The 23,934-nt window shown below is 40.8% G+C and overlaps 13 protein-coding genes across 13 annotated transcripts; 9 read left to right on the forward strand and 4 right to left on the reverse strand.

The window, feature by feature from the left end:
- Nucleotides 1-3: 3 nt before the first annotated feature.
- Nucleotides 4-1,788, reverse strand: YKU70 (ATP-dependent DNA helicase YKU70; the record flags this gene model as incomplete). Its single annotated transcript, XM_018132135.1, has 1 exon — nucleotides 4-1,788. The coding sequence occupies one exon, from the start codon at nucleotides 1,786-1,788 to the stop codon at nucleotides 4-6; it is 1,785 nt and encodes a 594-aa protein (XP_017987287.1).
- A 494-nt stretch (nucleotides 1,789-2,282) lies between these two features.
- RIT1 (tRNA A64-2'-O-ribosylphosphate transferase) lies at nucleotides 2,283-3,704 on the forward strand (the record flags this gene model as incomplete). The annotated part of the gene is made up of 1 exon (XM_018132134.1): nucleotides 2,283-3,704. One exon carries the CDS (start codon nucleotides 2,283-2,285, stop codon nucleotides 3,702-3,704), a length of 1,422 nt encoding a protein of 473 aa, XP_017987288.1.
- A 189-nt stretch (nucleotides 3,705-3,893) lies between these two features.
- Nucleotides 3,894-4,148, forward strand: MRPL33 (mitochondrial 54S ribosomal protein uL30m; the record flags this gene model as incomplete). Its single annotated transcript, XM_018132133.1, has 1 exon — nucleotides 3,894-4,148. The coding sequence occupies one exon, from the start codon at nucleotides 3,894-3,896 to the stop codon at nucleotides 4,146-4,148; it is 255 nt and encodes an 84-aa protein (XP_017987289.1).
- A 239-nt stretch (nucleotides 4,149-4,387) lies between these two features.
- AW171_hschr42180 (uncharacterized protein) lies at nucleotides 4,388-5,287 on the reverse strand (the record flags this gene model as incomplete). Its single annotated transcript, XM_018132132.1, has 1 exon — nucleotides 4,388-5,287. The coding sequence occupies one exon, from the start codon at nucleotides 5,285-5,287 to the stop codon at nucleotides 4,388-4,390; it is 900 nt and encodes a 299-aa protein (XP_017987290.1).
- Nucleotides 5,288-5,745: 458 nt separating this feature from the next.
- Nucleotides 5,746-8,580, reverse strand: DSS1 (exoribonuclease II; the record flags this gene model as incomplete). The annotated part of the gene is made up of 1 exon (XM_018132131.1): nucleotides 5,746-8,580. One exon carries the CDS (start codon nucleotides 8,578-8,580, stop codon nucleotides 5,746-5,748), a length of 2,835 nt encoding a protein of 944 aa, XP_017987291.1.
- A 591-nt stretch (nucleotides 8,581-9,171) lies between these two features.
- On the forward strand, nucleotides 9,172-10,761 carry NDI1 (NADH-ubiquinone reductase (H(+)-translocating) NDI1; the record flags this gene model as incomplete). The annotated part of the gene is made up of 1 exon (XM_018132130.1): nucleotides 9,172-10,761. One exon carries the CDS (start codon nucleotides 9,172-9,174, stop codon nucleotides 10,759-10,761), a length of 1,590 nt encoding a protein of 529 aa, XP_017987292.1.
- Nucleotides 10,762-10,944: 183 nt separating this feature from the next.
- GTR1 (Rag GTPase GTR1) lies at nucleotides 10,945-11,844 on the reverse strand (the record flags this gene model as incomplete). Its single annotated transcript, XM_018132129.1, has 1 exon — nucleotides 10,945-11,844. The coding sequence occupies one exon, from the start codon at nucleotides 11,842-11,844 to the stop codon at nucleotides 10,945-10,947; it is 900 nt and encodes a 299-aa protein (XP_017987293.1).
- A 176-nt stretch (nucleotides 11,845-12,020) lies between these two features.
- PTH1 (aminoacyl-tRNA hydrolase) lies at nucleotides 12,021-12,638 on the forward strand (the record flags this gene model as incomplete). The annotated part of the gene is made up of 1 exon (XM_018132128.1): nucleotides 12,021-12,638. One exon carries the CDS (start codon nucleotides 12,021-12,023, stop codon nucleotides 12,636-12,638), a length of 618 nt encoding a protein of 205 aa, XP_017987294.1.
- A 384-nt stretch (nucleotides 12,639-13,022) lies between these two features.
- Nucleotides 13,023-14,354, forward strand: ERG9 (bifunctional farnesyl-diphosphate farnesyltransferase/squalene synthase; the record flags this gene model as incomplete). The annotated part of the gene is made up of 1 exon (XM_018132127.1): nucleotides 13,023-14,354. The coding sequence occupies one exon, from the start codon at nucleotides 13,023-13,025 to the stop codon at nucleotides 14,352-14,354; it is 1,332 nt and encodes a 443-aa protein (XP_017987295.1).
- Nucleotides 14,355-14,642: 288 nt separating this feature from the next.
- Nucleotides 14,643-16,439, forward strand: AW171_hschr42186 (HDL444Wp; the record flags this gene model as incomplete). Its single annotated transcript, XM_018132126.1, has 1 exon — nucleotides 14,643-16,439. The coding sequence occupies one exon, from the start codon at nucleotides 14,643-14,645 to the stop codon at nucleotides 16,437-16,439; it is 1,797 nt and encodes a 598-aa protein (XP_017987296.1).
- A 381-nt stretch (nucleotides 16,440-16,820) lies between these two features.
- On the forward strand, nucleotides 16,821-18,503 carry PHO84 (phosphate transporter PHO84; the record flags this gene model as incomplete). The annotated part of the gene is made up of 1 exon (XM_018132125.1): nucleotides 16,821-18,503. The coding sequence occupies one exon, from the start codon at nucleotides 16,821-16,823 to the stop codon at nucleotides 18,501-18,503; it is 1,683 nt and encodes a 560-aa protein (XP_017987297.1).
- A 1,270-nt stretch (nucleotides 18,504-19,773) lies between these two features.
- Nucleotides 19,774-21,394, forward strand: AW171_hschr42188 (tubulin alpha chain; the record flags this gene model as incomplete). The annotated part of the gene is made up of 2 exons (XM_018132124.1): nucleotides 19,774-19,798; nucleotides 20,076-21,394. 2 exons carry the CDS (start codon nucleotides 19,774-19,776, stop codon nucleotides 21,392-21,394), a joined length of 1,344 nt encoding a protein of 447 aa, XP_017987298.1.
- An 870-nt stretch (nucleotides 21,395-22,264) lies between these two features.
- ALO1 (D-arabinono-1,4-lactone oxidase) lies at nucleotides 22,265-23,857 on the forward strand (the record flags this gene model as incomplete). The annotated part of the gene is made up of 1 exon (XM_018132123.1): nucleotides 22,265-23,857. The coding sequence occupies one exon, from the start codon at nucleotides 22,265-22,267 to the stop codon at nucleotides 23,855-23,857; it is 1,593 nt and encodes a 530-aa protein (XP_017987299.1).
- Between the last annotated feature and the right edge of the window lie 77 nt (nucleotides 23,858-23,934).

Below are 23,934 nucleotides of genomic sequence, written 5' to 3' on the forward strand. Positions count from 1 at the left end.
ACTTCAAAGATTGAAAACGAAGTTAGCACTTGTGGCTGTCCTGTGCTGAGAATGCCGAAAGCCAGCCTCTGAATACTGCTCAGTGGTTTTAGCCTTTGGAACTTTTATAATCGCTTTATTGCGCTGCCTGTTATAACAAGTGTTCCAATAGTTCATATAACTGCAAAGATTGTGATGAGTTTCATCTTCTGATACCTTGAGAATTAAGTCTCGGAGAAGCTGCACCTTCTTCAATGTGGAATCAAGTTGTGGAGGAGGTCTATAAATAAATTGGGTTCCTTGATTGTCTTTTAGATATACATCAAGTAGGATCTCATGGAATGCGTTTAATGCAGGATTTTTGAAAGACGATGGAGTGTATGATCCCCGCAAATTAAAACGCCTAATAATATTCTTGGAAACGTTTAACATTGCCTGATATTCATCAGGATCTGATATATGTTGATTGAGATTGGAAATGACGGGGAACTTCCTTATATCTTCTAGAAATGGCAAATTAATTAAACAGTATGCATCTTTATGACCGTCAAGTACAGATGGTAACAATGTGAACACCATTGGGTTACCAGATTTTTTAATTACACCCCACAATAAAGCTGCCTGTTTTTTCTTCTTCATAGATCTGTATAAAGAAGCAAGGACATCTGCTGAGCCATCGTAACTACTATCAGGTGTCACATATGATGCCGTTGATATATTATCATAGTATTTTATCAGCTTTTGGATCTCATCAAATCCAATTAACTTTAAGAAAACATCATATCCAGGGTAATAGCTGCCGTTAAGTTCTGGCATTGACGGCAGTTCGAATTTACCATCCGCAACCTCATAAGCCTTTATTATGTTATTATCCGTGTATTCACCAGTATCTGCATTGTAAAACTTCCTATGAGTAAAAACCTCTTTAGTAGGATTATCTTCGTTTGTGACGTACTTGTATCTTCCACCCACCTTTTCCGTGGTTACAGCGTGTGAGCCTTTAATTCCTATTACAAAATTGCTTTCCTCATTTATAATAAATGGACATCTAAAATGAAACCTACTCGACTCCTTTTTCCGTAGAACTATAGATCTGATTGAAGACGCATCTATGCTGCAAGTAGAGGGGCCGCGATATTTAGCGGAGTCCTTTTCATCAAAAGGCGAAGCCAAGATCTCAGAATAAAAGTAATTATTGAAAGGATGGATATCAGAATTAAGGAAAAAGGTAACAAAATTAACGAATAGCTTATCAAGGTCAATTATTATATCACGCAGAGTATTTTTTGCTTCCAGACTAGCGCACTCAGAAGGATAACCATTATCAGTGAATAGAAATATCTTTCTTCGACCATGAGGCCATTTTTTGAAATCATGCGTAAATTGCTCCAATAGAACACGAAAGATAGGCACTAATGCTGTTGAGCCTAAATCACTCAAAGGAAGCACTTCGCAACCGTTCATTGTCCCTGTCCTAATACTGGAATTAATGTTCTCCATTTTTATGATATTCTTTATGCTAATTCCCTCCAAAGGGAATAGTTCATATACTCCATGTTCAGATAAGTCATGTCCACTGTTAATAAAATAGCAGCCAATGCTCATTGTAGGCAGAATTTTTATCATTTCTGCCATCAGTTCAAGCAAAGCATCTAATATTTCACTAATAACTGCTTTGTCGTGAAGGCTTTGTGAACTTTCAAACATTTGATTCGACAACTCAACACAAAATATAATTGCCTCATGCTGTTCATAATTTGAGACGCGCTCATCATTGCCCTCAGGACCCCCACCAACTAATGAAGTCATTTAACACCTAAAACAATGTCAGGATTGGGCATTATTTGCTTTTATCTTCATAATGTGGTTGAATGTTAAGTGCTCTTAATTGAGATTATTTGGCGTTTTATGTTGTCGCGCTTAACGCGCTTAAATAAGTTCTCATGGCGATGAGGTTAAAGATAATATGTAGCTACAAGTATAAGTAAGGATATTGAAGGATCAATTGAGTATCAACGCTATTGAGCTTCCAATCACTAAAGTACATATCATGGTAAATAGTTGACCAACACGTGATATTAAACTACTAAGATGTTTCATACTTGCACAGCTACATTTAAACATTGCGAACTATCGGCAGGTTAGGTATCAATGTCTTATTTCTAACGTCTTGTGCTTGTGTTTGAATTGTAGTTTCTTCTATTCTTTTCTAAGAATCGTATGTGGTGAAATTTTAACTTGAACTTCAATATCGTTTCCAGAAATGACCCAATGGTACACATACTTCATGAACAGTTGGTGATATGGAAGCTGAAATTCGCTATTCATTGAATGCTACGAGTCGAGATATAAAAAAGGAATACACTTCGCTGAGGAATAGGCTTCAGAGCATCATTTTGGACAATAAGTATATGTGTGATGAGGTCATTCCATCGTTCCCAGATTATCCTATCATTCCCAATGAACGCTGTGGCTTGTGGTACTGCCGGCCAGGACAATATGAACAGACAAGTTATTTTAAGTCTACAGATGGTCACACCGCTATATGGGATTTTAGCGTCCGAAGACTAAATTTCCATCTGCTACCTACTCTGTCAAAACATAATGGTCTGATTATAGTAGATAGTACTAGGAGAGGAAAGAAAATGCCCGATGCACTGAGCAAAACCATACCAATTTGGTGTGCCGTACTCAATAATCTGATCTTAGAGTTCACAGGGAATCAGCAACAGGTATTATTTTGTCCTCCAGATATTGTATCTCCAACTGAATATTCCAGCATAGTCAGCAAATTACCACATCTAGTGGAAAAGTTGAAGAAAATAGATCAAATCACTGGTGAGAAGCTATTTGCTATGTTTGGTGGCCGTACCCTGCGTCCATTTTGGGTGTATCCTGGGTCTTCACTGTTGAATGTTTCAAAGGATATATTTACTGGCGAAATGACAGGCGCCAAATGGAGCCCTCCAGAAAATGTAATACCTCTTATATTGTACACGGCGAGTTACCAATGTCAGGATGGTGTCGATAACAAAAATGGATTTACTTACGTGCAAGGCGCAGCAGACGACCATGAGCTATGGGCAGGCGGTCTCACATCAAATCTTTTGTGGAAACATTTTAATGTTTTAGGAGATCCAACGAAGTCAGAATCAGAGCTTGCTAGTTATTGTCAGAACTTGCTTACATCGGAGGCTGATAACCTGCCAGTGGCTTCCAACCTCAAATCGCTTTTTAAAATAGATGTGGTGAACAGTTCATTACATTTAGCCGCCATAAGAAATAATACTACAATAAGTAAGGAAGTTGCTGCCGAGCTGGAGAAAAACTACTCACTAACAATTGTATGCAGTGAAACTGTTGCAATGGGTGCTAATGTTGAATGCAAATCTATAAAAATATACCCTATGAATAGTGACTCTAAAAAAGGCTCTCGGACTTTACGAATAACACTCATAGAAATCGATAAGCTAATATCCGACCACCTCAAGAATAAAACACCAATTATGATTTGCTGTAACACGGGTAGAGATATATCAGTGGGAGTTGTATTGACAATATTATGCCGGCATTTCGACCTTGACTGGTTACCCGCCCAGCAAATAAGCATAAACAAGACAGTTGTTAGAAAACATTTAGCAAAACTCATTTCGCACATGGATGGGCGTAATCTGAACCCATCAAGAGCTACACTTAACAGCATAAACTCATTTCTGATGCAATAGCCGTTAACTCTATTGCTTACGTAACATGATGTAGATCTTAACATGGCTTTAGATCATATTTAACGAACAACTGAAATTCGATAAAAATTTGAACATCAACTTCAATTTAGACCATTATGCTCTGCTGCAGGCATACAGAAACACTATATAATAAATTCAAGCACCAAGGCCTTGGAGTTCTATAAAAATATGGTTTTCTTTAAGGTTACATTGTCAAGGTCAACTATCGGGATGCCCAAAAAGACTCGGTCAATTGTGAAAAGTCTTGGCCTGGGAAAGAGAGGATCGATTGTCTACCAACCAGTAAGTGAGCCTATCGTTGGTGCAATTGCAAAAGTTAAGGAACTGGTAACTGTTGAAGTTACAGAAAAGGCATTAACAAAAGAAGAGCAACGTGAATTACGGAAGTCAGAGCCAGGATTTATTCTTGAAAAAAGGATATGAAGTGAATGGTTATCGATCAACGGTAGTTCCATCGGGAACAATAATGATTGCAACGTTTACTAAACCTGTTGTGCTGGTTCAGAGAAAAAATTAAGTGTATATAGTGAGGCTCATGGCTTGCTGCATTTCTACATCATTTGGTAAATAAAACAATTCAAAAAGATTAAAATAAAATATATGGGTCGGAATTTTCATTCAGTGAAAACAAAATGTATTATAAACTATTATTATTTCGAGTTTTAATAAACTCCACTAGTTATGTCCCTTGGTAAGATATTTCCTGTTTGGAAAACATATTGTTCATTGTCATTTTTCTCATCGTCTAAGGCCAATGAGAATGAATCCATCATACGTAAGAAATCGCTTTTGTTTATCGCCTTGCCATCGAAACTCAACTCGATGCTGTCATTCGCGTTCTCTTGTACGATCAAGTGTTCGACTCTGTCACGCAAGGTCGATGTGTAGTTAGAAGACGCCAATGATCTTCTCTTCGTTCGCGGCTTTTCGAACTGGTATCTTTCAAGGACCCCAGCTAACTGTTCTAATGACGTTACTGAATATTCATCTTTGCAGCCTAGTTTGATCGGTTGGATCTTGTGGTAGACAGCACGTTTTTGCCTTATGATTGCGGCTAACCTTTGGGTATTACTTCCTGGAGTATCTTGCTCAATATTTAGCAAGGGTACCGATAATTTGTAGTAAGTTTCCGGGGCCTTCTTTTTCGGGGCATTGATTATAGGGTTTTTCAAAGATTTTGTCGATTCAGGCTTGATTGGATTCGTCATGTACTTGGACCTCAGTGGTCTCATATCTTGAGCCTGAAGGGCAATATTATTAACGGTTGGTATTTCTACGACCTGCGTCCGCGTGTGGTTGTAGTGATGGCTGTTTTGCTTGTGCTGCGCTGTTTGTGCACTAGTCTTCGAGTTCATCATCATATAAGAATTGGTAACGATTACAGGTGACCGGGAGAGCTTTCCTTTAGCTTTAAAATCTGAGAGTTTCTGCTGGCTGCTAACCACGTTCGTTCTGCTTGTCAATGGTACTCTCCCGTTAACTTGAAATGGTTGCATGTAATATTGGCTTGCATACTGGGAGTCGGGCCTCATGTAGCTGTTGTAATTGTTACGGATGCTCATTCTTTTAAGTGACTCTCTTATAAAACCCCAGTCAACCTTCTAAGAATGGCGAAAACAAATTAGAATTCTAAAAGAGAGGATTAACTTTGATGACTACAAAGAAAAGATGTGAATAACTTCAACACAATTTCGAAGACGTTTAGTTATTCAGTCACATTGTGTAGCGGTTTTCTTCTGTGTTTATTTTCATATTTCCTTTTTAGGAAATGACATTAACTTAAAGTACGAAAAGGTACGTCGAAGATCATACATTATACCGCTGGAGGAATTATAGCGAGCGCTTGAACATTTTAAAAGGCGCTCACTTCTATTCCATCTACTGCAATATATGAAGGTAGTTTAAGTTCTTGCCAGCTACTTTTTATTTACTAGGAGTTTTCTGAATGATATTCAATTAGCTTGTAGTCTTTTACATTACAAGATTATATAATTACAATGATGTACAAGTAGTTTCTCTATTATACTTTTTGTTCCCCTTCCTTAATAACAGTACTCTCTTTCGTTAAAGAGAGCTCAAGCAAACCTTCTAAACAGTCCAATCGGGATACATAACAGGACGTGACTGAGTCCCCAGCAACAAGAGCGCTTCTTTCGTCACTCATGTCAAGCTTGATCATACCTGTTGCTGAGAACAGGTTTTGAATGCGACATTGTGCAAAGCCATTGTTTGGCAACGAACTTATTGAAACAGTCCATCTATTCTTGCTGGGAGCTGACTCAATTAGATCTTTAATATATTTTAATGTCCAATATTTGTTGCACCTACGCGAATGGGTTTTCAGTGCCATATCGCGAGATAAAATGTGCCAATTGATACCCTCGGTATCTTCTTGACTGAAAACAAATGGTAGAGAACGTAAATGACGGTGTATTTGTAGGTGGTTCAGCAAATCTGGAAACCGGCGGAGAGGAGACGTCACGGTAAGATACTTACTTGCTCCTACCATCGTGTGTGGTCTAGGAAAAGCGCTGTATGAACTACTGGAGAAAAAGGGGCTTATCTTCATTAGCTCCGTTTCTGGAACTGAAGACCCGTTCCTTAAAGATTTCCGAATCTTAAGGTATGAAGTTGCTGCTTCATTTTTTAAATCCAACTCTTGGCAAGAACGATAAATCCCAGGAATTCCGTTATCGGAGAAATATTTCCCTGAAAGCATGTTGGCCATAATCATTAATTCCGAGACCAAAAGTTTTGACTTGGTCTGTTCTTCATTATAAAATGTAACGTTTATCAGTTCGCCGCGTTCATTGGGCTGTAATTTCAGTATGCCTTGCCTCACATGATCGAAAGTTAGAGCTCCATTCTTTTTTACTCTAATGTTTTTAAGCTTTGAAGCAATTTTGTACAGCACTTTCAAATCCAATTCTTCTTGTGTCTCGGACTTTTCATTGTTAAGAACAGAATCAACAAAATTGTAGGTAATCGACTTAGATTTCGTAACACGGCCCAATTCAATCTTGAAAGTGTCCTCGCATATTAGTGCATGTGTTGCTAGATCAACATCAACAGAAAACGTTACAGTATTTTTGGCTTCCAACCATTTCCCAAGACCAGCTTCATCGGAATAACTTTTCGGCATCATGCGAAATGACTTATCTGGCAGGTAAGTAGTGAATGCCCTATTCATAGCTACTGCAAGTACAGGGTCATATTTCGCCTTAACTAAGCGTGATGTTTTAAACAGAGAAGCAGGATCTGCCACATGAACAAATACTTTATAGCGTTGGTCTCTAATATGCCGGACTGCGACTCCATCATCAATTTCTAGAGCATCTTCACTATCAATGCAGTAGCAAACTTCTTTATAAAATATAGGGCGTTTAATATCATATTCACTTGATCTGGGAACTGACACATCGAATAGTTTCTGGTCTAGTTTTGAGCGTTTAGAGGATTCCGGCAACTGCAATAAATGAGACCAATGCAACGGGTTTGGAGATGTAGTAGGACGAAGTTTCTTCAAGAGTTCAAAGCATTTGTCCCGAGACACGTCTAAATCCTGGTACTCTTTAAGTTTTCTGAAAAGGCGCGCAATAAGATATGTTACTGAGTCGTTATTCTGGAAGTTTCCAGCGCAGTAGTCACTGAGAAGATCTATGAGTTGCCAATTTTGAGCAGATGCGCTTAAATAGTCCCCCTTATTCACTAAGTATGCAAAATTATCCAGTTGTGAGTAGTTACTATCCTCCAGCATTTTGATAACGTCTTGATAGAATAAAACCTGGTTTTCAAAAGGCAATACAGTTACAGAAATTGGACTGAAAAGCGCCCGATGCGTTACAATCTCACCCCACATTTGCAACCCCTGTTGCTGTAAAAGAGCCCAATAAGTTGCAACGAAAACCGCAGCATCAAGTTGCTTAGGTGGAGTCAGCTTCAATGCCATACTCGAGGGAAGATCACTTAATTCCTCAGGTAGGACTCCAACTTTCTGCAGAGCAGCTTCTAGCAACTTATGTGCAGTACCACCTTCTGTGGGTAACTCCAAAACCGAAACTATTTCCACCAATTTGAATATAGATATCTGCCAAGGACTTTCATGCGATTGTAAACGGCGGTGAATTAACTCTAACTTAGCACATGTTTCCGGCATCAAGCTCTTCGCTAGCTCTGTAATCTTACTCGGCACATATGACGTAAATAACTGTCGAGCGGAGTTTGGAATCAAATAGGTGACAGATATATCGTTCTTAACTAATCCAACAGGCTTAAACCCATGATCAGCTTCTCGTGCACAGATATCGGTTATCGAAGCTGAATTAAATCGAGGTAGCCGCAGCATAACCCTATTCGCGACAGAGTAAACGAGCGTTCCATCCTGTTTCGCAAACGCAAAGCGTCCATCCATCTCATCGGACGGCATCTCAACACACATAACTAACTGGTCCGGAAGCTGATCCAAAAGACATAGATCACCCAAAGAAAGCTTGCTATAAAGTCTATCCGGATTAATGTAAAACTTATTGGTCTTTGGATCGTGTAACTTTGTGTTAAAAAGGTCCTTGTGCGCTTTAGTTATCAGCTTCTGGTCTATAAACCGCCCTGTGAAATTTCCTTTGTACAAAAGCCTGTTTTTTTTAATCCATTCACGAGAAGGTTTTGAGTAACGCTTTTCGTATCTATCATAAACCTCAGCCTTGATTTGGCTTACTCGCTTGACCTTCACCTCAGGCACCAATTCCTTATCTTTTGAAAACAAAATCTGCTGCTCGAGCGTCGTTCGCACCTGTCCATCATCACAGTTTTTCTTCGGCAGCAATGAACGAGCGCTACAGTGGGTATAACGCCTCATGGTCCACCCTGGTCTCCTTGTTCACCTGTTGTTGCCGCTACCCGTATCTCATCTGATAAGTAGAGCTTTAACTTTTCGCCACTCCTGTCCGATATTTACCGGTGAGTGAAAACTTTCACCGGACACTCACTTCCCACGGGAATTCCACAATTTCGTGACAATGATCTCGGCATTAGCCGCCGTCCAATCATAGGCCGCTATTTTGACCGCTTCGGCCCCGCACAGCGTCTGCCATCCTACGGGGTAAACTTGCGAGGTTTTTGGTCACTCAAAAACAAGCGGACAATCGATAGTTCGATACCAACCATTTTCGCTGCAGACAAGATTAAAGTAGGTACAGTAATATATAATTAGCTGGCATTATGCCTAGCTACTGACTCGCGTCGGACCTTGCCGTAGTATTAATACGTAACTTTTGAGGGCTTATAGGGGCTGAATTAAATAACGCTTTTCCACATTACGTTATTTTTTTAAACTCAACGAGAGAAGTTTTTATTCTAATTTATATTGCTGCTTAAGTACTTTTAGCGAAGTAACCGAACTATAAACATAGGATTTGCTACTAATAGCTAAGAAATAGCGGTATTCAGGATGTTAGGAGTTGCATATAAAAGTACTGAACTGGTCGGGCGCCAATGGTTTAAAACCGGGATTTTGCATGGTAGAGTAGCAACGTACGCTAGTTCAAGCATTAAAGATAAGAGCTCGGGGGCCGAGTTGGATTCACCAAAATCTTCATCTGCAGCCGGATCATCTTCTTTTACGACTGTGAAGGTGATTGAAAATAAGGCTGACAATAAGCCAAATGTTGTGATTCTTGGTTCCGGATGGGGTGCCATCTCGTTTTTGAAACACATCGACGCTAGACGTTATAATGTAACTATTGTATCTCCAAGAAACTACTTTTTATTTACTCCTCTGCTGCCTTCCACGCCTGTGGGAACGGTCGATGAGAAGTCCATTATCGAACCTGTCGTAAGCTTTGCACTAAAAAAGAAGGGAAATGTATCATATTACGAGGCCGAGGCCACTTCTATTAACCCAGAACGTAACACTGTCACAATCAAGTCTGTTTCTACTGTTTCCCAGTTGGCACAACCAGACCGCCACTTGGGCCTCACCCAACAAGATACTGCAGAGGTTAAGTACGACTACCTTGTTACCGCTGTTGGTGCTGAGCCAAACACTTTCGGAATTCCAGGTGTTGAGGAGCATGGTTACTTCTTAAAGGAGATCCCTCATTCTATCCAAATCCGTCGTAAGTTCTTGTCCAATGTTGAAAAGGCTAACTTGTTGCCAAAGGGCGATCCAGAAAGAAAGCGTTTGTTGACTGTTGTTGTCGTTGGTGGTGGTCCAACTGGTGTTGAGACTGCAGGTGAATTCCAGGATTACGTTGACCAAGACTTGAAGAGATTCATGCCTTCCATTGCTAAGGAAGTTCAAATTCACTTGGTTGAGGCTTTGCCAAACGTCTTGAACATGTTTGAAAAGAAATTGACTTCATATGCTCAAGAGGTTCTCGAAAGCACCAATATCAACTTGATGTTGAAGACTGCTGTCGGTAAGGTTGAGGAGAAGTTCTTAATCGCTAAGACTAATGAAAACGGTACTGTTAGAGAGGAGAAGATCCCATATGGTACTTTGATCTGGGCTACTGGTAACAAGGCCAGACCAATCGTCACTGACTTAATCAAGAAAATTCCAGCACAACAAGGTTCCACTCGTGGTCTAGCTGTTGATGGTTACATGATGGTCAAGGGTACTAACAACATCTTTGCAGTCGGTGACAATGCATTTGCTGGTTTGGCTCCTACCGCCCAAGTTGCACACCAAGAAGCTGAATATTTGACCAAGTTGTTCGATAAAATGGCTAAGATCCCTGGCTTCTACGGTGAATTGGCTGAAAGAAAGGAAAAGGTTGACCTGCTATTCGAAGAGCATGGATTCAAGCCATTCAAGTACGTCCACCTTGGTGCGCTAGCATACCTTGGTGCTGAGAAGGCAATTGCAGACATTACCTACGGTAACCGCTCATTCTATACCGGCGGTGGTTTGATTACTTTCTACATCTGGAGAGTAACCTATTTGAGCATGTTGCTGTCTGCAAGGTCCAGATTTAAGGTCATTGGAGACTGGTTGAAATTGACTTTCTTCAAGAGAGACTGTTTCAAGGAGCTCTAAGTGCTGAAACCGGAAGACCCATAAAACATTAAGAAAAACCTCTCGTCTTTGGAAAACTCAACTTTTCATTACCGTGTATATTTATTTGATACTGTTTTCTCAACACCGTGTTACAAAGACTTGAAAAATTCAAACATGATATTTATTTAAATATATATTGCAAACTCTAAAAAGACAATGCAACTACTGGAAATATACCCTTGCTTTCTTTATGTTCTCTAGTATCAAGTCTTGCGGATCCTCACTTTTATTCAATACAATAAAACACATCATATCCGGTGACAATTCGCTGACATATATTTTATCGTTTAACACAAGGGTCCTAAACGAGCTTTTAAGCTTCATGCTGCTTTGCTTAAAGTTCTTCATGACATTGCTAATTATCTCAAACCTTTTGGGATCGAGCGACTTTCCAGTTGACGTATTGCTAGAACAAACCACCAAGAAAGTCGCCTTTTCGAAAAGGATAATTTCTCTAGCATCCATGACTTCCTTTAGATTTTTTAGGTTAGACTGATAAAGATCCATATTGGGAATTAGCGAGCAGACAATTTGCGACCACGCTTTGTATAGACTTTCGTCCCATATACTAGTAGGGAACCCTACTAAATCAGGGAACCCATATATCTCAGATGTCTCTTGTAATTTACTAATCATCAGTTCAAATAGCTCGTGTCTCTTGTCAAGTTGTACCAAATCCATCTTATGCAACAATACGAAAATCTTAGCACCCGGGCTATACCTCTTCAATTGCTTCAAAGCCCTCATAAATATGTCTATATCCCTTCGCACTTCTTGCGACTCCACGTCAAATACATGTATTAACACTTGCACCATTTGAAATATATGATCCTTCTGCTGCGTAAAGTAGTTCTCCATAAACACATCCTGCCCTCCACAATCCCATAAATTCAAAGTAAGGTTCCCCAGGAATCTAAGGTGGGAATGCTCAACGTCAATTGTAGCCCCTAAGCGCCGTGTGTCGAAAGCTGAGTAATTAGAAAAAATAATAGAACGCATAGAAGACTTTCCCGCTCCAGAGCGGCCCATAAGCAGCAGCTTCTTGCGATTATTAGACGACATTCCACACTGCTATTTTCTACACTGTGTTCTTCTCTTTCATTCGTGTTTACGCCAAGTTATCAGCTCGGTAAGAGAAATTCGCCGCCTTGGATAAATATGTACGGCCTCGCGAATTTTTCTTCTGGATCAGTTAAAAACCACCAAATACGCAAACGCCACGGACTTCAAAGACCTGTATGATTCTTTTGGCCAGCATTAAGGTCACGTCGTCACGACTTCGAGCTGCTCGGCGCATTAGTTTTTGCATCACTGGCCTCGGAAATCCGGAACCAGAATACGCGCTAACTCGTCACAACGCAGGCCTTCTTCTTCTAGACCTGATTAAACAAACCTACGTATCTAAATCCGCATGGCAGTCTAGTAATATACGAAGGGTGAACGCTCATTACTGTAAGAATCACGAGCTGGACCTCATGCTCCTGCGCTCGGATGGCCAATACATAAATTGCAGTGGGCCAAATATCGTCCCCATCTGGAAAAAGCTGCCTCCAAAATGTAGTCACGTGGTATTTCACGACGATATAAGACTACCGCTCGGCAAACTACGACTACGTACTCCTGGTACCAGCTGCGGAGGTCACAATGGTCTCAGGAGTCTTGCCGGCCTCGCGCGCGAAGAATACCCTTATCATGTCTTGTCCATTGGAATCGGTAGGCCTGCTAAAGGCGACATTCCAAGCTACGTCCTGGGTAGATTCTCATCCCTGGAACTCTCTACTATAAGAGAAAATGTCCTCCCTGATGCGCTAAAAATACTGCGAAAAAATTGGCCAGAATACTTAGATAGACGTTAAGTATCTACGTAGCTGCACCGAATGCTCTGAATTCCCTCACCCCTTTATCCTATGAGCATTGATGCACCGGCTAGTTCCAATTCCCTCAAATCCTGAACCCCCTATTCCAATCCCTTCCAAAACCATTCTCTACCTGGGACTGAACGGGCTCCGCGCTTATGTATCCACTGTACCGCTGTCCTCACGTGCTTAGTACCGTTGTACGAGTATCTTGGCGATGAACTTCATACCGTCAAAATCTATTCTATTTTTCGCCGTTGGGGGTTTTTTTTTCCAACATTCTTTAACTTCACGATTCACACCAGTGTTATAAAATACAAACGATCCTAGCACTAGGTAAACTATAAGGTAACTAGTTCCACTGAAGCAACTGGATTCAGTAAAATGCATACAAGTAAAATTGTGCAATTTATCAAACATCCGCTTGAACTAAAAGCTGCTTTAAAGATAAAACTCTTCAGAACTCCTTTATATCAGGTAGATAACAGTCAGGACTCTAAGGATTTAAAGAGATGTTATGAGCTATTAGCGCAGACTTCTAGGTCTTTCACCGCAGTGATTAAGGAACTTCATCCTGAATTACGTGATGCGGTTATGTTATTTTATTTAATTTTGAGAGCATTGGATACGATGGAGGACGATATGACGATTGATCCGGAGGTAAAAGTACCATTACTGAGGACTTTTCATGAGAAGTTAGACTTGGAGGAGTGGAATTTCACTGGTAACTCGGAGGGCGAGCGCTACCGGCAAGTTTTGGTGGAGTTTGACTGTATTCTACGGGAATACCATAAGTTGAAACCTGAATATCAAGAAATCATTCAGGTCATTACCAAAAAGATGGCTTACGGTATGGCGGAATATATACTGGACGAAAAGTTCAATTTGGATGGGTTAGACACAGTGAAGCATTACGACCTGTACTGTCATTACGTGGCGGGTCTGGTTGGAGAAGGGCTTACGCAATTGCTGGTGCTTGCTAAATTTGCCACTCCCGACCTCTATGAAGAGTACCCTCAGCTTTACGAAAGCATGGGGTTGTTCCTGCAAAAGACGAATATTATCAGGGATTATGCTGAGGATTTGGAAGAGGGACGTTCCTTCTGGCCCAGAGAAATCTGGTCTCAGTACGCTTCCCAACTGGCTGATTTTTCGAAACCAGAAAATACTCAGCAAGGTGTATACTGTATTAATCATCTCGTTCTTAATGCATTGAGCCATGTTAACGATGTCTTAACTTATCTGTCTTCTGTGAAAGAGCCTTCTTGCTTCCAGTTTTGTGCAATTCCACAGGTAATGGCCATTGCTACGTTATCGCTTGTCTTTGGCAACCAAGACACCTTGCACAGAAATGTTAAAATCAGAAGAGGCACAACTTGCTACTTAATCTTGAAGTCGAGGACATTCTCGGGATGTATAGAGATATTCAAGTACTATTTGCGTGAAATCAGAAACCAATTGATAGTGGATGATCCTAACTACTTGGAACTAAACATTCAAATATCCAAAATTGAACAATTCATAGCAGAAATGTACCAGTATAATTTACCACCGTCAGTTGAGCCCAAGGAACTTCCAATTTACCAGAAGGTCAAAGAGCGTTCCGCATATGACCTCGAAATGTTGCCAAAAGAGCAGGAAGAAGAGTTCAAGTTCAACATGGCGTTGTCGATGTTAATCACGTTCTTAGCTGCTATCTTTTACCATATTCTCTAAACTAATATTAATACGAAAAAGCAAACAAGCTCACGCCTAGAAGGTATTTTAAAAAGAAAGACGATTCCGTAATAGAACGGTCAGCTTACTAGTTCATCTAGTGTCAATCGCCTAAGCAGATTAACTTCTTATTTGAGAGGTATGTATTTGTAGCTGTTTATTTGGGTTTTGTCATGCCCGATTGTTTTCTTATATCACCGTCATACATAAAACTAAATTCATGACTTTCATCGTTCTAAACCATTTTTTTGTTATGAAAGGGACACGTTTAAGGAAGACTCAAACAATATGTCTGCAGAAAAGCCAGATTTCCTCAAGAGTATTCTTGACTCGGCCCCGCTGCATCCGGATGATAAAAGACACCTGACCTTTAACGCTCATGAAGGAATTGCTTTCTGCATTGAGCTGTCCAGTTCTATGTATGACCCATGTAAAGAACTGGATGGCAAACCACAGCTACTTGAGATCCTTGAATCCCTATTCGAGCTCATGGAGCAGCTGGTAGCTGTGATGCCAGATACAGGTGTTGGTTGCTATTTCTTCCACTGCGCACATTCAGAATCGAAACAGGGAATCTACGAGTTATTCCCTCTAAGGGACATTAATGTCAAGAATATGAAGAAGCTCTATAAAATGCTTGAATCACTTAGACTTGGATACAGCTCATTGGAGAAGGAATTGCCATTTGATGACACTCTGCCTTCTACTTTAGATGCTGTATTTTCCCAAGTGAGAGACCAATTTCTCCTAGACCTCCCTGGTCAACGCATGTACACCAATAAAAAGCTATTTCTGTTCACCGATAATGACAAACCAACCGACTCCAAGGACTTAGAATCCCGTACCCGTCTTAGAAAGGTTGTGGATGACCTTAACGACTACTATATTAATTTTACCACATTTTTTATAGGATCTGAACATCCCTTCGACGAATCTTTTTATGCTGACATACTGAAGCTCGGCTCAACCACAATTCCGGACTATACTGGACCCAGCACGCTTCCTATTTCAGCTAGCTACATTCGATCTAAGGTTCTAAGGAAGAAAGAAGTAAAACGTCTCAGATATAGCTGTATGCTGACACTTAACGAGGAAGCGGGCTTCCATGTGGCCGTTAAAGGCTATGCTTTAGTGTCTAACGAACGTCCTGGAGCTCGTTATAGGTACGTATACCAATTCGAGCATGTCCAGAAGGAAGCCTTCTCTCGTAGGTCCTACCTTGACCCTCTGACGGCACAGGAATTGAAACCAGACGACCTAAAAAGAGCCTACCAGATTGGTGACGACTATCTAGAGTTCTCAGAAAAAGACCAGCGCTTGATGGCAAGCAGCTATTCCCCCACAGAACTGCCGTTTCTCAACCTACTTGGTTTCTGCTTAGCCGCGGAGGCTGTCCACCTATATGATAATATACAGCACGTGACTTTTGTGACTCCAAACGATTCCGTGTATGAAGGGTCTTCCGCAGCACTATCCGCCCTATACAGATCTCTCCTAAAGAAGCAGCTTGTTGGCATAATATGGGGTAAGCTTCGCACGACCTCCATGCCTGCCCTGTTTGCATTTGTCCCAGTGCAGCCAAGAGAAGGAAACAAGCAAACAACTCGTTTTAGCGAGGGTTTTTATCTCATACGCTTGCCATTTCAGGAGGAACTCCGAAAGTTCCCAACACCAGTGCAAACGTCATCATCAACTCTACTCCACAGCCAGGACTATCCTGTTTTTCGTAAAATTTCGATGCGAATCATTGATCACCTCGTGCTCAGCTCCTCCTACGTACCTGCACAATTCAAAAACCCCGCCATAGCAGCCCACTTCCGCGTGCTGGCAGAGCATCTATTTGAAGAAGCATCGGAGGATAGTGTGAAAGATGGACATAAACGTAACCTTGAGAAGATACAGGAACTTGATAATACTGTTACACGTTTACAGGCACTTCGGAATAGAGTAATGGCAGACGCGGAATCTGCACTAGCAAGATATTTGAAGCATTGGAATGCCTTCTACAACCGGCAGGGCAAACAGCCCGGTGGCTCTTCTTCAGGATCTTCAAGTGCGCGATACACTAAACGGAAGAAGCCATGAGGATCCGAAAGTTTAACTTATGCGGGTAACCCACACGTGGGTAAAGTAATAAAAATTTCCCTTAGAAAAACTCGCGTGTCAAATGCACGTGTCTAATATGATGATCTAATTTTTCTATCCTTGTATTATGAACTGCTCAGTTAGTAGCAACTATAGGGTAGGAATATAGATTGTACCCATGTGGGGAGCTAGGGGGGCGGATGTAGTATTAATGATTATTGGACCATTTTTTACAACAGCTGCTAGTTAAGGATGGGATATATAAGGGAAGAAATGCTGGAATACTTAAACCTTATCGAGTTCATTTCTGTTCAGTTCTACATTGTCTAAAACATTACCTAAGAATAAGCTTAAACCTTAAGAACAAGGATACTACATTAAATGTCTTTAGAGAACAAAGACAGATCTCAGATTTATGTTCACACCGCAGGTGGTAACTCTGCTTTCCATAATGTTATCAACGATTACGCCCATATCGCTGATCCACTGGAAAGAAGAAGGTTGGCGCTAAAGCATATTGATGATGAGCCATTTGGGTGGTATCACGTGCGCTCTATCCTAGTTGCCGGTGTTGGTTTTTTGACTGACTCTTACGATATCTTTGCTATCAACTTGGGTATTGCGATGATGTCTTATGTTTACTGGTATGGTGACATTCCATCTTCTACTACCACTTTATTGAAAGTTTCGACTTCTGTTGGTACGGTTATTGGACAAATCGGTTTTGGTACTATTGCGGACATTGTTGGGCGTAAGAAAATCTATGGTTTGGAATTGATTATTATGATTATGGCTACTGTTCTGCAATGTCTGATTGGTAGCTCTCCTGCCGTTAATTTCGTGGGTGTCTTGACTTTTTACCGTATCATTATGGGTATTGGTATTGGTGGTGATTACCCTCTATCTTCTATTATTACATCTGAATTCTCGACAACCAAGTGGAGAGGTGCCATTATGGGTGCTGTCTTCGCTAATCAAGCATGGGGTCAAATTGTCTGTGGTGTTACTGCGATGATTCTTGTGGTGGCTTACAGAGGCGACTTAGAGCCAGCTACCACCGGTCTACAGTGTGGTGAGGCTTGTCAAAGAGCATGTGACCAGATGTGGAGAATTCTTGTTGGATTCGGCTGTGTTCCCGGTTTGATTGCATTGTACTTCAGATTAACTATTCCAGAATCACCAAGATACTCTTTGGATGTCCAACTTGCCACCACTCTAGTAGTAGGTGACGACGACTTGGAGAAGGACGGTGATGTTGTTCAAAGGCAACACGTTACAAAGAAGGCTTCGTTCCGTGACTTCTGTCAACATTTTTCTAAGTGGAGACACATGAAGATTTTAATCGGTACAGCAGGTTCTTGGTTTATGTTGGACGTTGCTGTCTACGGTATGGGTTTGAACACAGCGGTTATTTTGCAAACAATTGGATATGCTTCCTCTAACAACGTGTACGAGAAATTGTACAACTCCGCAGTCGGAAACTTAATCTTGATCTGTGCTGGTTCTTTGCCTGGTTACTGGGCCTCTGTGGCTACTATTGACACAGTTGGAAGAAAACCAGTTCAAATTATGGGTTTCGTGGTCCTAACTGTTCTATTCTGTATCATTGGGTTCTGTTACGATAACCTAGGTGACAAGGGCTTGCTGGGAATGTACGTTGTCTGTCAATTCTTCCAAAATTTCGGTCCAAACGTCACCACATTCATCGTCCCAGGTGAATGTTTCCCAACCAGGTACAGATCTACCGCTCATGGTATTTCCGCAGCTGCTGGTAAGCTGGGTGCTATTCTCGCTCAAACTACCCTCGGTACTCTAATAGATCACAACTGTGCCAGAGACGGTAAAGCCAAGAACTGTTGGTTGCCAAACGTCATGAAGATTTTTGCTCTCTTCATGTTTGCGGGATTACTATTGAGTTTCTTTATTCCTGAAACCAAGAGAAAGACGTTGGAACAAATTAACGAAGAATACCATGGTGAAGTGGACCCATCTAGCCAGGCGGCCGAGTCCAGCAGCGCCAGCCAAAACGAAGTTTATTCACTTTCCAAGAAGAACTACCCTTAATGCCATTCACACATAATACACGCATAACTATATGCAATTTTTTCTCAAGAGGGTCAATATTCTAAAGACATATTCTTAGTGTCCACTCGCTTAACTTTTAATCCATTTCCTTGGAGAACGGTCTCTAGACAATGAAGGAAATTTATACACGAAACCACATGCATTTGGTAACGAATGCTTCCTGATATGTACAGGCAACGCCCCTTTGGTCCATTGTTTATGTACAAATTAGGTATATTACATTGTACACTAGTAAATATATTTGATTTTAATAATACTTCCAGATAGTAAATATATTTGATTTTAGTAATACTTCCAGATAAAGGTTATCACTCTAGTGACTTCTGTGATCAGGTGATCGCCGTGGGTACTACTGGTGGATCTACGTGCTACGAACGAATGAGCATGATACTCCTGAAGGTTTAAGCAGGGCACCACCTGTGTCAATGGATGACCCAGCTGCTGCTGACAGATAGCGATGCCACCCTGATCCATAAATGTGACCTGACACATAACAAATACACTGAAAGACGCCTAGTGCTATCAAATATGAAACTCTACTACTCTGGCACAATAATACCTCGCATATAACAGCGCTGAGTAAGCGCACTTATAAATCCTTGTTAACAGTTTATGCTCTACTACTATACATCAGCTCTAGCCCGCCTCTATAATGTGATACATCAACTGAAACTCGGCGAAACTGAAACGCGTAAAACTCCGTTAATTCGGCATCTGCTACGCGTTCGTCTGCGCCTCACGCGTCCCTGTCAATTCTGTCATATTTAAAGCTGCGTTTTATCACTTTTTACGGACACGTGAACAGTTCCTATACCCAACACTCAAGTGCCGAGTTTCCAGGGTACGACAACGGTCCTTGGAGTGGGTCGCGAATAGACTTGTAATCCAGAATGCCCTCAAGAGAACGCTAATAGACACCTAAAGACCTCAAGTGGCATCAAGCACGCCCCAGAACATGCCATCTACAAACCCATACACATCCCTATCTGACTATTACATAATCATATGTCAGTCCGATTCTGCTTATGTAACCCCATCTGCCAATCACGTTATCTCACGTGCAGCCCCAATGACGGCTTGTTACCCGGATTCAGCACAAAGTTGCAACTTGTAGGGAAAAATGTAAACATCCACATAAAGAGATCATTGCAAAGGGATCTCGCTTTAATATTAAATCTTGCCTCCTCCATATATAAAACTGTTACTTTGGAAATACAACGATAATATCAATCTATAAAGAACACTAAAAATGAGAGAAGTCATCAGTGTCAACGGTATGTTTCAATCAAATCTTTAGATAAACGGATTTCAGTTTTATTAGGTCTTTTTTTTTCTACGTTACCCCAACCCCCTCTTCATCCTCCTTGACTGATTGTTATGTTTTTATATTTTGTTGATTAACCAACAGGCTAATCAGCTAAATTTGGATAGCAATCGAGCTCAAGTTCAACTAAAGAAACTAGTTGCAAATATGGTGTGGCAGTATTAAGAATTGAAGCTATTTCGTTTTTTGGGAATTGAAAAGTGTATACTAACAAACTTTACCTTTAGTTGGACAAGCGGGATGTCAAATTGGTAACGCATGTTGGGAGTTATACTCCTTAGAACATGGTATTAGGCCGGACGGTTATTTGCAAACAGGTTTATCCAAGCCTAAGGGTGGTGGAGAAGGCTTTTCTACTTTCTTCAATGAAACCGGATCTGGAAAGTTTGTTCCTCGTGCAGTTTACGTGGATTTGGAACCTAACGTGATTGATGAAGTACGTACTGGTCCTTATAAGGAACTGTTTCATCCAGAGCAATTGATTAGTGGTAAGGAAGATGCTGCTAATAACTATGCTCGTGGTCATTACACAGTTGGAAGAGAACTTTTGGACGAAATTTTGGATAGAATCAGAAAAATTTCTGACCAGTGTGATGGTTTGCAAGGTTTCCTTTTCACGCACTCATTGGGTGGTGGTACCGGTTCTGGTTTAGGTTCCTTGTTATTGGAACAGTTATCTATTGACTATGGTAAGAAATCAAAGCTTGAGTTTGCTGTGTATCCAGCTCCTCAAGTTTCTACTTCTGTTGTTGAGCCATATAACACCGTCTTGACTACGCATACTACCTTAGAACATGCGGACTGTACTTTCATGGTTGACAATGAGGCTATCTACGACATGTGTAAAAAGAGCTTGGACATCTCGAGACCAAGCTTTGCCAACTTGAACAACTTGATTGCGCAGGTGGTGTCGTCTGTCACGGCGTCCTTGAGATTCGACGGTTCCTTGAATGTGGACTTGAATGAATTCCAGACCAATTTGGTTCCTTACCCTCGTATTCATTTCCCATTGGTCTCTTACGCTCCTATTCTATCTAAGAGCAAGGCTCATCACGAATCTAACTCTGTTGGTGAAATTACTAACTCTTGTTTCGAACCTGGCAACCAGATGGTGAAGTGTGACCCAAGAGTCGGTAAATATATGGCAACATGTTTGTTATACAGAGGTGACGTTGTTACCAGAGACGTTCAAACTGCCGTTGCTCAAGTGAAGAGCAAGAAGACCGTTCAATTGGTCGACTGGTGCCCCACCGGTTTCAAGATCGGTATCTGTTACGAGCCTCCTACTGCAACTCCAGAATCTCAACTATCCTCAGTATCTAGAGCTGTATGCATGTTGTCGAATACTACTGCAATTGCCGATGCTTGGAAGAGAATTGACAGAAAGTTCGACTTGATGTACGCAAAGCGTGCATTCGTCCACTGGTACGTCGGTGAGGGTATGGAAGAAGGCGAATTCACAGAAGCTAGGGAGGACTTGGCAGCCTTGGAGAGGGACTACGTTGAAGTTGGTGCTGATACATATGCCGATGATGAGGAATTCTGAGCGGCATCTCGTCAGTTAGGAAAAACCAAACTCACAAAACAACCTAAAACCGGAAGAACTAAGACGTGGATCATAAAGAAAGGAAAAGGTTTCCTACCGATATTGCTAATGCGAAACCCTACCAAAAGCAACACCAAAAACAGAAAAGTTCAAAAACAACTATAAACTAAAAATGCTGGTATCTTTTGAAACCTCGAAAACTGGAAGTAGAAGGAAGCAACTATTTTAATTTCGAAACAAGGAATAAGGATTACCTCTAGGGAAAAAGCTGCGCATTCGATCTGGTGGTTGGTTAGCACCAATGAAAGTGTGCAGTGTTACGTTGCCATGATATCAAAAAACACTTCCTGTTCCTAAACCTTTTAACTTCTACCTTTCAACTTCTAAACTTTATTTTCCTCTCCGCTATATCCTTACTTCTTTACTTTATCTACTGCCAAGAATGAGCTAACCACATGTCTTCTAATGTTCTACTCCCATTTACCTTATTCTAATTATTTGTTTTTGAGAAAAAACTTCCTTTATCTGCATCTCCAATATCTAAATGATGTCTATTGTATACCCTAGATTAAGAAATAAAATTATTGTTAAAAGCAACAGATTTTCCTTACTCGTGATCTGTAGTGTAAGCATTATGTTAGTAGCATTATAGGTTATGTCCGATGGCATTGTTGACTTTCGTTAAAAGTGAGTTTTGATTTCCTGAAATGCTCATGAATCGGCAATAAGTTTTTTACGACTCTTCAGAAATGAATAAGTGAGCATTGTTTCTCTGTTTTTTCAGCTAATATAAAGTTAAAGGTACTAAATACATCCTACAACAGGATCTGATAATTGGAGGTTTTTTGTATTTGTTTTGTTCATCCCAACATGACTTCTACCTCAACTGCTGCCCCAAGTGGAGCAAGTTTAAACTATGTGTTTAGAAACTGGGCCGGTATTTATTCCTGTAAACCGCAATTATATTTTCAACCGAAGTCTATCGATGAGGTTGTCAATATTGTGAAATTAGCTCATGAACAAAAGAAAACAATTGTTACAGTTGGCTCGGGGCACTCACCTAGTGATATGTGCCTTACAAACGAATGGATGATGAACCTTGACAATATGGATGATGTAGTTGAATTTATTGAATATCCTGAAAATTCTTATGCAGATGTCAAAGTACGTGCTGGTATCCGTATTTATCAGTTGAATGATTATTTGTCGAAGCGTGGTTATGCGCTACAAAACCTTGGGTCAATTTCTGACCAAAGTGTTGCTGGTATTATTAGCACAGGTACACATGGATCGTCGGCATACCACGGCTTAGTGTCTTCACAGTATGTGAATTTAACTATTGTCAATGGTAAGGGTGAGGTTTTGTTTTTGGACTCAGAAAATAATCCTGAAGTTTTCCGTGCCGCATTGTTGTCATTGGGTAAAATTGGTATAATTGTTGAAGCAACCATTAGAGTTGTTCCTTCCTTCTGTATTACGTCTACACAAGAAGTTGTGAATTTTGAAACGCTTTTGGACAAGTGGGACACTATTTGGACATCTAGTGAATTTATTAGATGTTGGTGGTATCCGTATGTTAGAAAATGTGTGTTGTGGAGAGGGGTGAAAGGAAGTGAAACAATTCACAAGCCTAGGAAGTCTTGGTGGGGTACAAGGGTAGGTCGTTTTATATACGAATCGCTTCTTTGGATTACTGTGAGAATATATCCTTCCTTAACGCCATATGTTGAAAAATTTGTCTTTAGCCGCCAATATGGTAATGTGGAAACTTATGGACATGGAGATTTGGCTACTCAAACCTCTATCGATGGTTTGAATATGGATTGTTTATTTTCTCAGTTTGTTGACGAATGGGGCTGTCCTTTGGATAATGGTCCAGAAGTTCTCCGTTCACTTGACCACTCTATTAGCCAAGCTGCACAAAATAAGGAATTCTTCGTTCATGTTCCCATTGAAGTCCGTTGCTCCAATACTACACTCCCTACAGAACATCTAGACTACAGTGAAAGAAATGCTACAAGTCTCGGTCCAGTCTATGGTAACCTGCTACGTCCATATCTTGACCCAACTCCTCAACATTTACGGTACGCACCGCTATCAGATGTCACGAACTCTCAATTAACCCTCTACATTAACGCAACAATTTACAGACCTTTCCAAGTCAACACTCCAATCCACAAATGGTTCATATTATTTGAAGATACACTTGGAGCTGCCGGAGGTAAGCCTCACTGGGCCAAGAATTTCTTGGGTTCCACTTCTCTAGCAGCAGGACCTACCAAAGAAGAAAAGGATTACGCCGATTATGAAATGAGAGGCATGGCTACGAAGATAAACGAATGGTATGGAGATGACTTGAAACAGTTCCAAAAGATAAGATCGGAACAGGACCCTCATAATGTCTTTCTAGCGAATAAGGATTGGGCTATCCGTAACGGTATCATTCCTACAAAAGAAAACTAAATCATTCACTGAACTATAAATTACAGGGTTAAATTATCACCATTACGCATATCTTGTAAAAAGTCTACGGTAACTAG

This window comes from Eremothecium sinecaudum, chromosome IV, assembly GCF_001548555.1.
Source record: "Eremothecium sinecaudum strain ATCC 58844 chromosome IV, complete sequence".
NCBI classification, from domain to species: Eukaryota; Fungi; Ascomycota; class Saccharomycetes; order Saccharomycetales; family Saccharomycetaceae; genus Eremothecium; species Eremothecium sinecaudum.